General features: G+C 37.2%; 1 protein-coding gene across 2 annotated transcripts in view; it reads right to left on the reverse strand.

Moving 5' to 3' along the window:
* Nucleotides 1-1527: 1527 nt before the first annotated feature.
* Nucleotides 1528-15525, reverse strand: part of LOC111049187 (7-dehydrocholesterol reductase) — a 64302-nt gene continuing 50304 nt past the window's right edge. For both annotated transcript variants that reach the window (XM_039433519.1, XM_039433518.1), the window contains exons 2-4: nucleotides 15212-15480; nucleotides 10330-10716; nucleotides 1528-3928 (exon numbers count right to left, since the gene is read on the reverse strand). In XM_039433519.1, coding sequence (XP_039289453.1) covers nucleotides 3326-3928; nucleotides 10330-10716; nucleotides 15212-15480 — 1259 coding nt within the window. In that variant the 3' untranslated portion in view covers nucleotides 1528-3325. The remainder of the gene's footprint in view (nucleotides 3929-10329; nucleotides 10717-15211; nucleotides 15481-15525) is intronic.

The raw sequence follows: 15525 nt of genomic DNA on the forward strand, positions 1-15525 counted from the left end.
ACCTTATTTGGAAGAAATAACGATTCTAAATTATACAGATCACAGTAAATCTTAGGCTATTATTATTATTGCAATTTATGTTAACCTAACGGCAGTCGCTCTGTTGTAAAAAGTACAACAGTGTCAGGTTTTTGCTTCACAAAACTATTGAATGGGGTGTTGTCAGTGAATGAGTCACCTATGCATTTCAAAACTTCCTCCCCATCACTCCACTGAATTGTAGTGTCAACCGAACAATGGTTCAGTCTTAAGGTGCCAGTACCATTTAGTCTCCACAGTGCATAAGAATGATAGGGAAACTGATAGGACTCTGTCAAAGAACTATCAATAACACGGAATTGTTGGCTCTGCTTGGTGTACCTTATTAGGCTACGAAAAGGTAATCATGGAAATGTTCATAGGCGTATAATAATCCAATAAGGTGGAAATAGTAGAGGACATTGCCGGAAGAGGGGCGTATAGTACGCTCATACGCCCTTTTTCCGGCAATCGGCTTATTCAATCCGCCATGTTCTTGTTAGAACTCCAAATCTCATCACGATCAGGGAATTTTTGATGAAGTTAGAGATATTTTTCCAAACACATGTTCAGTTGGTAGTAAAACATGTGACAAGCAAAATCTTGCTTTTCGGTTGAGGTTATGGTTACCGGTACTGGTACTAAGCTGTTAGTACCCTGGTTCAGTACCCTAATGTTCCACAAGCTAAAATAGATGATGTGAAAAGTTTATTCAAGTACTTGCCTGAAACTGACCAAGCATGGATTGAAGAGATACTCCACCCTTGTTAATCTATCTATTTGATTTATTTGGAGAGAGATAATATTCAATCTATCTGACTATTTGAACTATGTGATTTCCACCGATGTATTTAATAGAATAAACCTGCATTTTATTCTATATGAATCAATTATTTTCAAAAAAATTATATACTCATATAATTGCCAGAAGAAGGGCGTATAACACATATCTCTTATTTTTTATTGTTCAAAGAATTGAAAACAACATTTTTATCATATGTTGATATTTCTTATTGTCAGAAAACCAACTTACAATATGAAAAATACAGCAAGCATTGAATATTCGAATTGACAAAAATATTTAACAAGTAAAACTTCAAATGCAATTATCTCAAAACTCTCTTTTTGGTTATACGCCCTTCTTCCGGCAATGTCCTTTATACAATTAATTAAAATGTTCTGACAGTAATCATAGTAGGAACACTACTCTACATAACACTTGGAAAATTGGATGTAAAAATTACAACACGCGACTGCTCGTGTGATTGAGTAAGGCGCAACTACCGGGATGTTAAATAAATTATTTCAATGAAAAATTTTAAAACATTTTCATTCAATTGCAGTTTTAATGATCAACTGATGAATTTTATGTTAGATAATAGCATAATCACATTGTCATTGAAACCTTACTCAGAGTATCAAAACAGCAAGATTCAAAGATTCAACTCACATCGTAATGTGAAAGTAAATTTTTACTAGGTAAAAGGAAGGGTTAGGTTTTTGCTTTTAATTTGTTTATATTATTCAATGTAATTTTTTCAGACAAGGTAAAAGGAAAGCTTAGGAGGTTAGGTTTCTGCTTTCAAGGCCCAAATTCAGCAAAAACGAAAACTAGGCTGAGCGGCAGTTGGTTCCAAGTCAGTTTTTTGTTTATTAGATGAATCAACTGGGCCCCCAAGTTTTCGTTTTGGTGAATTCGGCCCTTAATGGGAATATGTTGATATTATTCAAAAGGTTACGTTGCTTATTCTATGTTAGAAGCCTCTCCCTGATGATGAACATGTCGTTTATGTGTATGATAAACATGCATGCAATGATGTTTATCATGCATATTCTACCGTTTATTATGACCAGCCTAATGCTATCTTTTATCTAAGGTACAGTCATACAAAGGATAGAATTTCTCTCTGGTACAGTCTTAGAGAAAATATAAAGCATTAGGCTGTTATCATACACATTGTGGATGTTTATCATACTCATGCACATGTTGATTATCAGCAAGGGGTTTCTAACATAAAATAAATAATCTAACTTTTCGAATAATATCAACATATTACCATAAAGAAAAGATAGCATGCATGTTCTACCGTTTATTGCGAGCCTAATGCTATCTTTTCTCTATGGCACACCGGAGAAACGCGTCTCGTGAAACAAGTTTCAGGTGAAACGAAAGTTGCTCGCAAACGAATAATAAGATTAAGCAGGGTTGTGCACACTGAGTCTCATGAAACTCCAGTTTCTTTGATTGCGTGAAACTCGAATAATCAGTTTCCTCTAGCTGTAGTTTCGCGTTGAGAAATTGTGTGATTTATAGAAAATTATGGCAGGAATTTCATTCTTAGTGAAGTTGGCCGAAGTTGTAGAAAAACCAATGCCATCAAACAAACTAAAATAGTGTTAAGACGTTCGGAAAAAATCCTTAAATTTGATAGGATCGCTTATGAGCAAGTTCGCAACAACGAGGGAACTATGGTCTCGATCCCTGATCAGTGGATGTACCCTGTATTTTCGTCTTTTCTTTTTATTCCTTAGCCACCACGACAAATCGACCATATCGTCATCGGAATCCATCATGAAACTGACGGGGAAAACCGTTTCTTTTGTATACATGCGCGAGTGAAACGGATTGCATGAAACAAGTTTCTGAAAGGGGCTTCACGATCTCATAACATTTATAATATTAACTATTCAGATTTGACAATAGTGCGAAGACAATTGGGATATCTTAGCTCAAAAATAATAAATATCATGCCAAATGCATTGTCAGAATATCTTTCTAATAGGGGTAGACAGAGGATGGAACAGATAAATAAGTGGGTGATACAAAAATTTTTCTTCGACATCAGTCAAATATTATAATTACTAGTAATTTATTGTTAACTTCTATTTTTTGTAGCTTTTATTATTAGTAAATAAATTTTTATATTGTCTAAACAGCTGATACTCTCACTCAGCGGTCAGGGTTTTGCCCTTGCTGGGTGGTGCCATGTAATTTTAATTTATTTGTAAAATAGCATAATATTATAATCTAGAATATTTCTTTTGTAAGTTTTTTTATTTTGTATTTTGTTTTTATGGGCAATAAAGATGTTTAAAAAAACGCGTTTCTCCGGTGTGCACCCCGCCTATGACTGTACCTTAGAGAAATTCTAACCTTTCTATCAAGACAGTCATAAGAAATTCTAATCTTTCTATCAAGTAGGCTACATTCATCGAGAAAAGATAGCAGGTAAAGATATCCCATGGTATAGGTAGTTTATGTTCCAAATTTGAAGCAGATTTTATCTTAGACTTATGCTATCTATTTTCAAAACACATACGGTATCAATCTGAAAGGCACTTTATCGCAGTACTCTTTGTATGCACTTCCGTACTTCTCTAAGCACTTTTTCTCATCGCGAAAACACCGTTGCACGAGTAGAACAAGGAGAAAGATGACGTAGAGAAACGTGTGTACTCCGAACTGATATCCAGGCAGTGACCAGGTGAGCGCCAGCAAAAGTTCAAAGGTGTAGTTCAAATGTCGCGCCACTCCCCAGCAGCCCGAAACTAGTAGTTTGGATTGGTGCTGGACGCCCAGCGAATCGGTGTAGGTGGCGGGGATGAACTGGACGCGACGGCCCCACAGTTTGAAGTTGTCGTTGTGGCGGTTCTTCTGGAACGCTTGCTTCTCGTAGTCGACCCGGAAATTCATGGCGACCGCGAGGAAACCGATAGTTAACAACATTATCGACATGAGGATGTCGATAGTAGGCTGATGCAACACGAGGTAGTAGGTGGGGTAGGTGTAGAGCGCGGGCACGAACACTAGTCCGCCCCAACACAGGTAGTAGCCAGGGTGATCGAACGCGATGTCTAATGTCCAGAAGTAGCCCGATTCCCACCAGTAGAATTTCGCTATGTAGATCACCTGCAACGGTTACAAATAAGTATAAATATACAATAGAAAAAAATACACATATCAGATCAGGACGGGTAAAAGAAAGGAGACGGGGCCGCCGAAAACAATCGATGAACAGGTAGAAGCTCTAGTGACCCTCAGTGGTCGCCTATTGTTCTTGAATTTCGACATTTTCGTAGTCTATTGTTAAGGATTTCACTCTGAGGAATAAATTGGTGGACCAGTCTGATTACTTAAAGGCATTTTCAGCAGTAAACCAGTGGTAGCCTACAGTGATTGGATAAGCACACACATTACTATCGTTTATAAGTACAAATTTAGCCAGACTAAGAACGTATTATTATTATTTTATAGATTACGTCCTAATACGTCCTTTTATACTTATCCTTACCTCCTATTATATTCAGTGTATATGATGAGCACAAACACACGCCGTACGCTTTCCATAAGCTGATGCTATAATTATATTAAACACTAGCAGGTAACCCGTGCTTCGCAAGGGTCTTTCTTAAAACTTGACGTAATGAAATCTAGAAGAATTCAAAATAGGCCTATAAGAATCCTCGGTTGATTAAGAATTTATATGCTGCATTTCAAGTAAATCAGTATGACCACCTTTCAATTAAATAAAGAAGTTGGATTCAAAATGGCGGAAAAAATTGGGTTTGACGGAAAACCTGTTTTTATCATTCGAAAAGGATCCCCAATCATACCTATCTTCTAATTTTCCTTGTAAGAGAAATCTTCTGCTGCTTCCATACAAACTGGAAGCATGACAAATAACTGAAAACTTGATGTAATCAAATCTTGAAGAAATTAAAATGGTTTATAACCACCCTCGGTTAAGCAAGAATCTATATGCAAAATTTCAAGTTAATCAGTCCAGTAGTTCTGACGTGATAATGCGTCAAACATAATTTCACTATACTTTACACCTGTATAGGCTACGTTTATAATCCAGTTCTTTCCTTTATTATAGTATAGAAGATGATACATGGATGGATGATCATTGTTATTTTACTAAAAGATAGAATAAGTTGAATAATTTCCCTTTCAGAGGGAGTTTTGACAACCCACAAAACTCATTTTTCATTTGAAGATATAACGAAAAGGTGCATATGACCTTATTTTTTTGCTCAGCTTGCCAAAATACCCCCCTCATTCCAATATTAAAATTTTCGACTGACTGTACAGTGAGTCAGTCATTCCATCAGGGCTCGAATAATTTTGAAATTTTAATTAAATAAAAATGGAAGAATATAATTTCTTTATGTAAATAACAACACCTTCATTCAAAGACATATTAACTGCATGCGTTTTCATATTGCCGATACAGCATTGATGAAACTGTAGACGTTTATTTAGCACTTTGTCTCAAAAATTGTTCTAGCTGAAAAATTAATAATCCATGCCACGTGTAGGCCTAAACATTGCATCAGGAAAACGAAGTTTCAAAACTATGTTTTTCAGGTAGAAAGCAATATAGAAACAGATGTTCCTTTTTTAATTTCGACCATATGATTTGGTGATTTTTTAATGAAATCGAATGTACCATTAATGAAATTTAAACATTAATTCTGAAAAATCTAGAAGGAAAATTAAAATTTGGGCTTCCAGGTGCACGAGATTGATATTTTTAGAATCTATGTGCAAAATTTGGAGATCTAAATCATTCCCGTTTTTCCGGTATGCAATCCACAAGTTGACATGTTTTGATGCGAACAAACGAACACACGAACAAACACAACCCTACTCTCTTTTATTATATAGATATATTCGATTATATGATTATTATATTCATACAAATAAATATAATAAGCATATCATCAGCTGATGAATAGCGCACGTGGTGCGTGGTTCGCGGTTACCACGAATTGTATGTAACTCAAGTCAGTCTTTATAAAGCTTATGAGCAAGTTGAGTTTTATCAAATGAACCATTGGGAATAATAGTCCAGTCACTATATACATTGGTGCATGCAATTTATATTGTAATTCTGATTTTTTGATATATTATTTGGGTACATAAGAGAAGTCCAGAACCAATTTCTTCATGCAAAATTTCCTTGTGCTAGATACAGGATGGCCCAAAAACCTCGTATTTTCGGCTCATTTTCCAGTTTTCAGCTATTTCTGCCAAATCTCGTAATCGGACAGAAAAATTTGCTCTTGCCTTTTCTGTAGAATATGAAATTCTGAATGAAATGAGATCATTCGGAACTCTCTATCTCTAATGAGTACTGAGTTATGATTTTTCAAAAATGTGTGAAATTTGAAGAGAAAATAAATTTTTGATGAATTTTAGATTTCGATCAACAATATCTTCCGATTGTTACCATTTAGATGTATAATTCAAAACCCCTCAGGGCGTATTTTTGTGCTCTACAATCTGAGATCAGGTAGAGCGCTCTATCTCATATAGATTTCCATGTACACCTGACAAAAATTCTCCTTGTATTGTGAAAAACACCAAATTTTCAGCTTCAACCATCATCACCAACTACATAGCCTTCACATTGATATTTCGCACACCGACATAAGTTCATAAGATTATGTTCTATGAGAATCACCCGTTAGATGCACTTCATTTCAGTATTTCCTAGTGGAGAGGCGCGCTTAAGGACACCTCGAGGATCAAAATTTCAAACACTTATAACTTCTGACACAATGCTCAGATTTCATCATACTACACTTCATTCTTCTCGGCTCGTCAAGGCGGTCCAAAATCATTCATCATAAGTCAAATTCGGTCGAAAAGTGGGAAATTTATTGTTGAGTGTACTAAAGTCCATATTCCAATAAACAAAAAATGGCCCCTGAGTCCAAAAAAGTGGTTTTTGGGTGTTGGTCTATGTGTGTGTGTATGAGTGTATGTGCGTCTGTGTACACGATATCACATCTCCCAATTAACAGAATGACTTGAAATTTGGAACTTAAGGTCCTTACACTATAAGGATCCGACACGAACAATTTCGATCGAATGCAATTCAAGATGGCGGCTAAAATGGCGAAAATGTTGCCAAAAACAGGGTTTCCGCGATTTTCTCGAAAACGGCTCCAACGATTTTGATCAAATTCATACCTAAAAGAGTCATTGATAAGCTCTATCAACTGCCACAAGTCCCATATCTGTAAAATCTCAGGAGCACCGCCCCATCTATGCAAAGTTTGATTTTAGATTCTCAATTATCAGGCTTCAGATACAATTTAAAAAAAATTCAAGTGGAAAAGATTGAGCATGAAATCTCTACAATTAATGTCCAGTAACATTTTCACCTAAAATTGAAAATAGCTCGAAATTCGAGAAAATAAGATTATTAAATTGCAAACTTTTGGCAACTGTTGATTCTATTAAATCATTCACTATGAAGGGATAGCAGACTTCGTGTGTCTGCAGCGCTATTGTCCTGTCACCAGCTGGCTCAGATCTTAGAATAGTAGACTTGAGATGCGCGTGAACACTAGCGTCATTATCAATTTTCATAACGACAAGGAAAGTTGTGTGAGTGCGCCTCACCAGATTTTTCACCTCCCAACTAGAACTGCTGAGTCGAGTCACAAACTGGGTTACAGACATTTTTGGTCCGGTAGATTTTTAGTTATGCGAGTGAGTGAGTGAGTGAGTGAGTGAGTGAGTGAGTGAGTGAGTGAGTGAGTGAGTGAGTGAGTGAGTGAGTGAGTGAGTGAGTGAGTGAGTGAGTGAGTGAGTGAGTGAGTGAGTGAGTGAGTGAGTGAGTGAGTGAGTGAGTGAGTGAGTGAGTGAGTGAGTGAGTGAGTGAGTGAGTGAGTGAGTGAGTGAGTGAGTGAGTGAGTGAGTGAGTGAGTGAGTGAGTGAGTGAGTGAGTGAGTGAGTGAGTGAGTGAGTGAGTGAGTGAGTGAGTGAGTGAGTGAGTGAGTGAGTGAGTGAGTGAGTGAGTGAGTGAGTGAGTGAGTGAGTGAGTGAGTGAGTGAGTGAGTGAGTGAGTGAGTGAGTGAGTGAGTGAGTGAGTGAGTGAGTGAGTGAGTGAGTGAGTGAGTGAGTGAGTGAGTGAGTGAGTGAGTGAGTGAGTGAGTGAGTGAGTGAGTGAGTGAGTGAGTGAGTGAGTGAGTGAGTGAGTGAGTGAGTGAGTGAGTGAGTGAGTGAGTGAGTGAGTGAGTGAGTGAGTGAGTGAGTGAGTGAGTGAGTGAGTGAGTGAGTGAGTGAGTGAGTGAGTGAGTGAGTGAGTGAGTGAGTGAGTGAGTGAGTGAGTGAGTGAGTGAGTGAGTGAGTGAGTGAGTGAGTGAGTGAGTGAGTGAGTGAGTGAGTGAGTGAGTGAGTGAGTGAGTGAGTGAGTGAGTGAGTGAGTGAGTGAGTGAGTGAGTGAGTGAGTGAGTGAGTGAGTGAGTGAGTGAGTGAGTGAGTGAGTGAGTGAGTGAGTGAGTGAGTGAGTGAGTGAGTGAGTGAGTGAGTGAGTGAGTGAGTGAGTGAGTGAGTGAGTGAGTGAGTGAGTGAGTGAGTGAGTGAGTGAGTGAGTGAGTGAGTGAGTGAGTGAGTGAGTGAGTGAGTGAGTGAGTGAGTGAGTGAGTGAGTGAGTGAGTGAGTGAGTGAGTGAGTGAGTGAGTGAGTGAGTGAGTGAGTGAGTGAGTGAGTGAGTGAGTGAGTGAGTGAGTGAGTGAGTGAGTGAGTGAGTGAGTGAGTGAGTGAGTGAGTGAGTGAGTGAGTGAGTGAGTGAGTGAGTGAGTGAGTGAGTGAGTGAGTGAGTGAGTGAGTGAGTGAGTGAGTGAGTGAGTGAGTGAGTGAGTGAGTGAGTGAGTGAGTGAGTGAGTGAGTGAGTGAGTGAGTGAGTGAGTGAGTGAGTGAGTGAGTGAGTGAGTGAGTGAGTGAGTGAGTGAGTGAGTGAGTGAGTGAGTGAGTGAGTGAGTGAGTGAGTGAGTGAGTGAGTGAGTGAGTGAGTGAGTGAGTGAGTGAGTGAGTGAGTGAGTGAGTGAGTGAGTGAGTGAGTGAGTGAGTGAGTGAGTGAGTGAGTGAGTGAGTGAGTGAGTGAGTGAGTGAGTGAGTGAGTGAGTGAGTGAGTGAGTGAGTGAGTGAGTGAGTGAGTGAGTGAGTGAGTGAGTGAGTGAGTGAGTGAGTGAGTGAGTGAGTGAGTGAGTGAGTGAGTGAGTGAGTGAGTGAGTGAGTGAGTGAGTGAGTGAGTGAGTGAGTGAGTGAGTGAGTGAGTGAGTGAGTGAGTGAGTGAGTGAGTGAGTGAGTGAGTGAGTGAGTGAGTGAGTGAGTGAGTGAGTGAGTGAGTGAGTGAGTGAGTGAGTGAGTGAGTGAGTGAGTGAGTGAGTGAGTGAGTGAGTGAGTGAGTGAGTGAGTGAGTGAGTGAGTGAGTGAGTGAGTGAGTGAGTGAGTGAGTGAGTGAGTGAGTGAGTGAGTGAGTGAGTGAGTGAGTGAGTGAGTGAGTGAGTGAGTGAGTGAGTGAGTGAGTGAGTGAGTGAGTGAGTGAGTGAGTGAGTGAGTGAGTGAGTGAGTGAGTGAGTGAGTGAGTGAGTGAGTGAGTGAGTGAGTGAGTGAGTGAGTGAGTGAGTGAGTGAGTGAGTGAGTGAGTGAGTGAGTGAGTGAGTGAGTGAGTGAGTGAGTGAGTGAGTGAGTGAGTGAGTGAGTGAGTGAGTGAGTGAGTGAGTGAGTGAGTGAGTGAGTGAGTGAGTGAGTGAGTGAGTGAGTGAGTGAGTGAGTGAGTGAGTGAGTGAGTGAGTGAGTGAGTGAGTGAGTGAGTGAGTGAGTGAGTGAGTGAGTGAGTGAGTGAGTGAGTGAGTGAGTGAGTGAGTGAGTGAGTGAGTGAGTGAGTGAGTGAGTGAGTGAGTGAGTGAGTGAGTGAGTGAGTGAGTGAGTGAGTGAGTGAGTGAGTGAGTGAGTGAGTGAGTGAGTGAGTGAGTGAGTGAGTGAGTGAGTGAGTGAGTGAGTGAGTGAGTGAGTGAGTGAGTGAGTGAGTGAGTGAGTGAGTGAGTGAGTGAGTGAGTGAGTGAGTGAGTGAGTGAGTGAGTGAGTGAGTGAGTGAGTGAGTGAGTGAGTGAGTGAGTGAGTGAGTGAGTGAGTGAGTGAGTGAGTGAGTGAGTGAGTGAGTGAGTGAGTGAGTGAGTGAGTGAGTGAGTGAGTGAGTGAGTGAGTGAGTGCGCCTCACCAGATTTTTCACCTCCCAACTAGAACTGCTGAGTCACAAACTGGGTTACAGACATTCCCTTCAAAAGTCTTTGATCAATTCGAAGTGGAATCATAACCTCATTTCGGACTTTTAAAATATTATTTAAATTTGGGAGAGAAATAGTACAAGGAGAATCCTTAGTTTTCCTCTCCCATTCAGTGCTTTCCTGTGAAAATGAAAATAATAAATTTTGGTTAAATTGAAGATTTCACCCCTGACATTAAAGCTGCTTCAACAATTGGGGAAAAATGGAATAGTGAATGAATACCTGAAGCAGGAAGCAAACGGCCACCCCATGGTTGAATCCGTAGTTATGAATTGAGGCCACAAAGAAGGCCTGTATTAACAGCTGCCAACCAATCAACCCAATCCTGCTAACAGTCAGCTGTTTTATGTCGACTCCGCATATGTTGGCGTGCAGGTTGACCCCCCTGTAGAATAGGAACAGGTAGGGCAGGTCCTTGATGTCGTTCCTGTTGTCCGGCCGCAGGATTCCCTGCACGAACAAGAAGAAGCAGAGCAGGAATGCGACTATGTTGAGGGAGGCCAGCATCCATGGAATGTTCCAGAAGATAAGCATACTCACTTCGGTGAAGTAGAGCTGGATGCCAAAAAAAGCGAGCACTGACGCTATGAAGAATAACATACCGTTGTCCTGTCAACATAAATCGATCATTAGAATACAGTAGAACCTCGATAATTCGGAACTCTATAATTGAATTGAATTGAACATGTCGATTCATGAAGTATACAAAGGTAGTTTCATGGCTTATAACTCTCCATCATAAAAATGAAGGATTATCGTTGGTTTGTAGATCATTAATTTATCTTCAATTTGATCTATTATTCAACTATTTTAAGTTCTTCTTTCATTGTTATAGCAGCTGTACTGTAGGGTTGAAATTCATTCTAAAGGTGCGTACAGATTTACGCGCCGCGAACATGAGCAATTCACTTTTAATCAGATGACTATATCTGTATTTTTACAGAAACGGTAAGATACAGATATAAAAAGCTTGGAATCAGCTGATTAAAAGTGAATTTCTCATGTTCGCGGCGCGTAAATTTGTACGCCCAAAGACCTTGAAAGATGCATAGACTCACATGCAGCGCTAGTGTCGTACTTGGAATTGAAATCGGCCATTGAGGGGGTTATAAGATTATTACATACCAATGCCTTTGTAATCTATAGTATTACAAATATATAGATATAATATCTCGTGCTAAAATACCCCAATGGCGGCCTTCAATTTCAAGTAAGAGCTATCATTGGGAAGGCATAGGCATTGTGGGTCTATATCTCTTTAAGGTCTTTGTGTACGCCCCTTAATACATTCATTGAAATACATCCGAATAGTGTCACAAAATACAATGATAAAATCAGGTTACAGCCATAAAATTACAATTTCAAATAATCAAATAGATTACCAATTAAATAAAATCTTATTTATTTTGTGATGAAATCAGGTTACAGGCATAAAATTAAAATTTCAAATAAGCAAATAAATAAAATCTAATTTAGTTTGTAATCATCTACAATTCGTAGTGAAACTTGATAATTCGGGCCTCAATAACTTGTAGTGAAAGCTCGGTCCTTTGAAAAAACCTCTATAATTCGTTGTAAAACACTGTATTTCGGTCCACTCGTTAATTCGTAATAGAATCGAGCGCTGGCTTATCTTTGACCTCAATAATTCGTAGTTTTGACTGCGAAAACTCTCTATAATTGATAGTTTCTTTTTTTATTTTCATGCATTATGGGAGGGAAAAATAATATACTACTATGCTATTGCTAACTAGTTCTACAGACATAAGTCATCACAAAGATGCCAGACGAAATCATTGTCCATTTACAAAGTAGTCAGTCCAGTATTATTATTATTTTGCTTTATTCATTTATTTATCAACTATAAAAATTACACATGTATTAACACTGGTAGACAAAATAATAAGGTATTCCTTGTGCTATTTTTCTTCCAAATTTAGGAGATGACACAGTCCAAGATAAGGTTTATTGTGTTTATTGTTTTTGAAGGGACGGATTCAAGGATCCAAAGGTTCAAAGAACCCCACACGTCAACCGAAGCTTATTGTGTTCCCAAGTAGTATGTTAGTTAGGCAAACCAATACCTATGTCCTTTACAAGAACCAGGAGTTTTTCCCTATACTAACATTCCATTCATCACCTGGTTGCAGTCCTTGTCGCAATCCAGTGTGATATGCTTGGCAGTCTCATCAGACTGATTAGTCCTCGTGACCTGTGTGAGTTCCACTACTGGCCTTGTTTGTAGGTCCTTCCGCTGAGAAAGGAGCGGCCAAGTTGCCTTAGGGCACCCGGCCACCCTTGACTCAGCCTCTTGACCCACATTTGTGCCTGGTTTTTCACCCAACACTGGTCTCTTGGGTTTTTCTTTTTGCCCCTCCGAAACTCTGCAGGGTTAAAAGCCTCACCTCTCCCAAAAAGTTTTGCCTGAATGGCCGCTCTTCTTTGAGCAGTGGTGAGTTTTGACCTCTCCACCCACAAACTCGTGACCTACGTGAGTTCCACTCCTGGCCTTTTTGTAGGTCCCTCCGCTGAGAGAGGGACGCCGAACTGCCTCTAGGGCGCCCGGCGCCCGGCCAACCTCGTCTCAGCCTCTTGACCCACATTTATGCTTGGAGTTTCACCCATCTCTGGTATCTTGGGGTTTTCTTTTTGCCACTCCGAAACTGCCCTGATGGGGCAGATCCCGTGGGTTTGAAGGCAAGGCAACTTCTGGAGTTGCCTTGAGGTCCATTTTAGTCGCCTCCTACGACAAGCATGGATACTGTGGGTGAATTCTTGTTTTCAACACATTCTTGAGTACGATGATCAACTCAAAGCTCCCCCAACCCACAGGGGGCTAAGATAAGGTTAGTCCATCACGTGTACAATTTCTATACAATACAAATAAAAATAGAAATCTAAGTACCCTTTTTATAATTATTTAGTCACGACATGTTTCGGCTATATAATGCCATTATCAAGCCACAAAAAAAGAATTTCTATAAAATTTTTGTCTAAAATAAACATGGAAACCATAAATTTTGAATCTAGATGATTTCAATTAATGAATTAGATTACCAATTAAATAAAATCTTATTTATTTTGTGATGAAATCAGGTTACAGGCATAAAATTACAATTTCAAATAATCAAATAGATTACCAATTAAATAAAATCTTATTTATTTTGTGATGAAATCAGGTTACAGGCATAAAATTACAATTTCAAATAATCAAATAGATTACCAATTAAATAAAATCTTATTTATTTTGTGATGAAATCAGGTTACAGGCATAAAATTACAATTTCAAATAATCAAATAGATTACCAATTAAATAAAATCTTATTTATTTTGTGATGAAATCAGGTTACAGGCATAAAATTACAATTTCAAATAATCAAATAGATTACCAATTAAATAAAATCTTATTTATTTTGTGATGAAATCAGGTTACAGGCATAAAATTACAATTTCAAATAATCAAATAGATTACCAATTAAATAAAATCTTATTTATTTTGTGATGAAATCAGGTTACAGGCATAAAATTACAATTTCAAATAATCAAATAGATTACCAATTAAATAAAATCTTATTTATTTTGTGATGAAATCAGGTTACAGGCATAAAATTACAATTTCAAATAATCAAATAGATTACCAATTAAATAAAATCTTATTTATTTTGTGATGAAATCAGGTTACAGGCATAAAATTACAATTTCAAATAATCAAATAGATTACCAATTAAATAAAATCTTATTTATTTTGTGATGAAATCAGGTTACAGGCATAAAATTACAATTTCAAATAATCAAATAGATTACCAATTAAATAAAATCTTATTTATTTTGTGATGAAATCAGGTTACAGGCATAAAATTACAATTTCAAATAATCAAATAGATTACCAATTAAATAAAATCTTATTTATTTTGTGATGAAATCAGGTTACAGGCATAAAATTACAATTTCAAATAATCAAATAGATTACCAATTAAATAAAATCTTATTTATTTTGTGATGAAATCAGGTTACAGGCATAAAATTACAATTTCAAATAATCAAATAGATTACCAATTAAATAAAATCTTATTTATTTTGTGATGAAATCAGGTTACAGGCATAAAATTACAATTTCAAATAATCAAATAGATTACCAATTAAATAAAATCTTATTTATTTTGTGATGAAATCAGGTTACAGGCATAAAATTACAATTTCAAATAATCAAATAGATTACCAATTAAATAAAATCTTATTTATTTTGTGATGAAATCAGGTTACAGGCATAAAATTACAATTTCAAATAATCAAATAGATTACCAATTAAATAAAATCTTATTTATTTTGTGATGAAATCAGGTTACAGGCATAAAATTACAATTTCAAATAATCAAATAGATTACCAATTAAATAAAATCTTATTTATTTTGTGATGAAATCAGGTTACAGGCATAAAATTACAATTTCAAATAATCAAATAGATTACCAATTAAATAAAATCTTATTTATTTTGTGATGAAATCAGGTTACAGGCATAAAATTACAATTTCAAATAATCAAATAGATTACCAATTAAATAAAATCTTATTTATTTTGTGATGAAATCAGGTTACAGGCATAAAATTACAATTTCAAATAATCAAATAGATTACCAATTAAATAAAATCTTATTTATTTTGTGATGAAATCAGGTTACAGGCATAAAATTACAATTTCAAATAATCAAATAGATTACCAATTAAATAAAATCTTATTTATTTTGTGATGAAATCAGGTTACAGGCATAAAATTACAATTTCAAATAATCAAATAGATTACCAATTAAATAAAATCTTATTTATTTTGTGATGAAATCAGGTTACAGGCATAAAATTACAATTTCAAATAATCAAATAGATTACCAATTAAATAAAATCTTATTTATTTTGTGATGAAATCAGGTTACAGGCATAAAATTACAATTTCAAATAATCAAATAGATTACCAATTAAATAAAATCTTATTTATTTTGTGATGAAATCAGGTTACAGGCATAAAATTACAATTTCAAATAATCAAATAGATTACCAATATAAGACTATATATTGAGATATGTATTTGTATGATCATAGAAGTGTCATACCTGGTACTCGGGAATGGCCCCATAAAACGTTTCCGGCCCATAGGTCTTTGAGCTGGGCACTTTGAGCCAGAATATGGCCCATACAAAGATGGCGGCTACAATGGTCCATGAGTGCCTGTCGCCGTATAGTCGCGGCACTATGAGACCGAGTGTGATGTGCTCGTCGCGCCCCAGTGATGCCAACACTTGGACCGAACTTGTGAAGAACACTATGAACACAATTGGTACTATGTGATAGTGCAGTAGATGGTACGCTTTGTCCAGTAGGCCTGAAACAATCCCAGTATTCACTATGTAGTCCAGGCAACGAATGC

Source organism: Nilaparvata lugens, chromosome 7 (assembly GCF_014356525.2).
Source record: "Nilaparvata lugens isolate BPH chromosome 7, ASM1435652v1, whole genome shotgun sequence".
Taxonomy (NCBI): domain Eukaryota; kingdom Metazoa; phylum Arthropoda; class Insecta; order Hemiptera; family Delphacidae; genus Nilaparvata; species Nilaparvata lugens.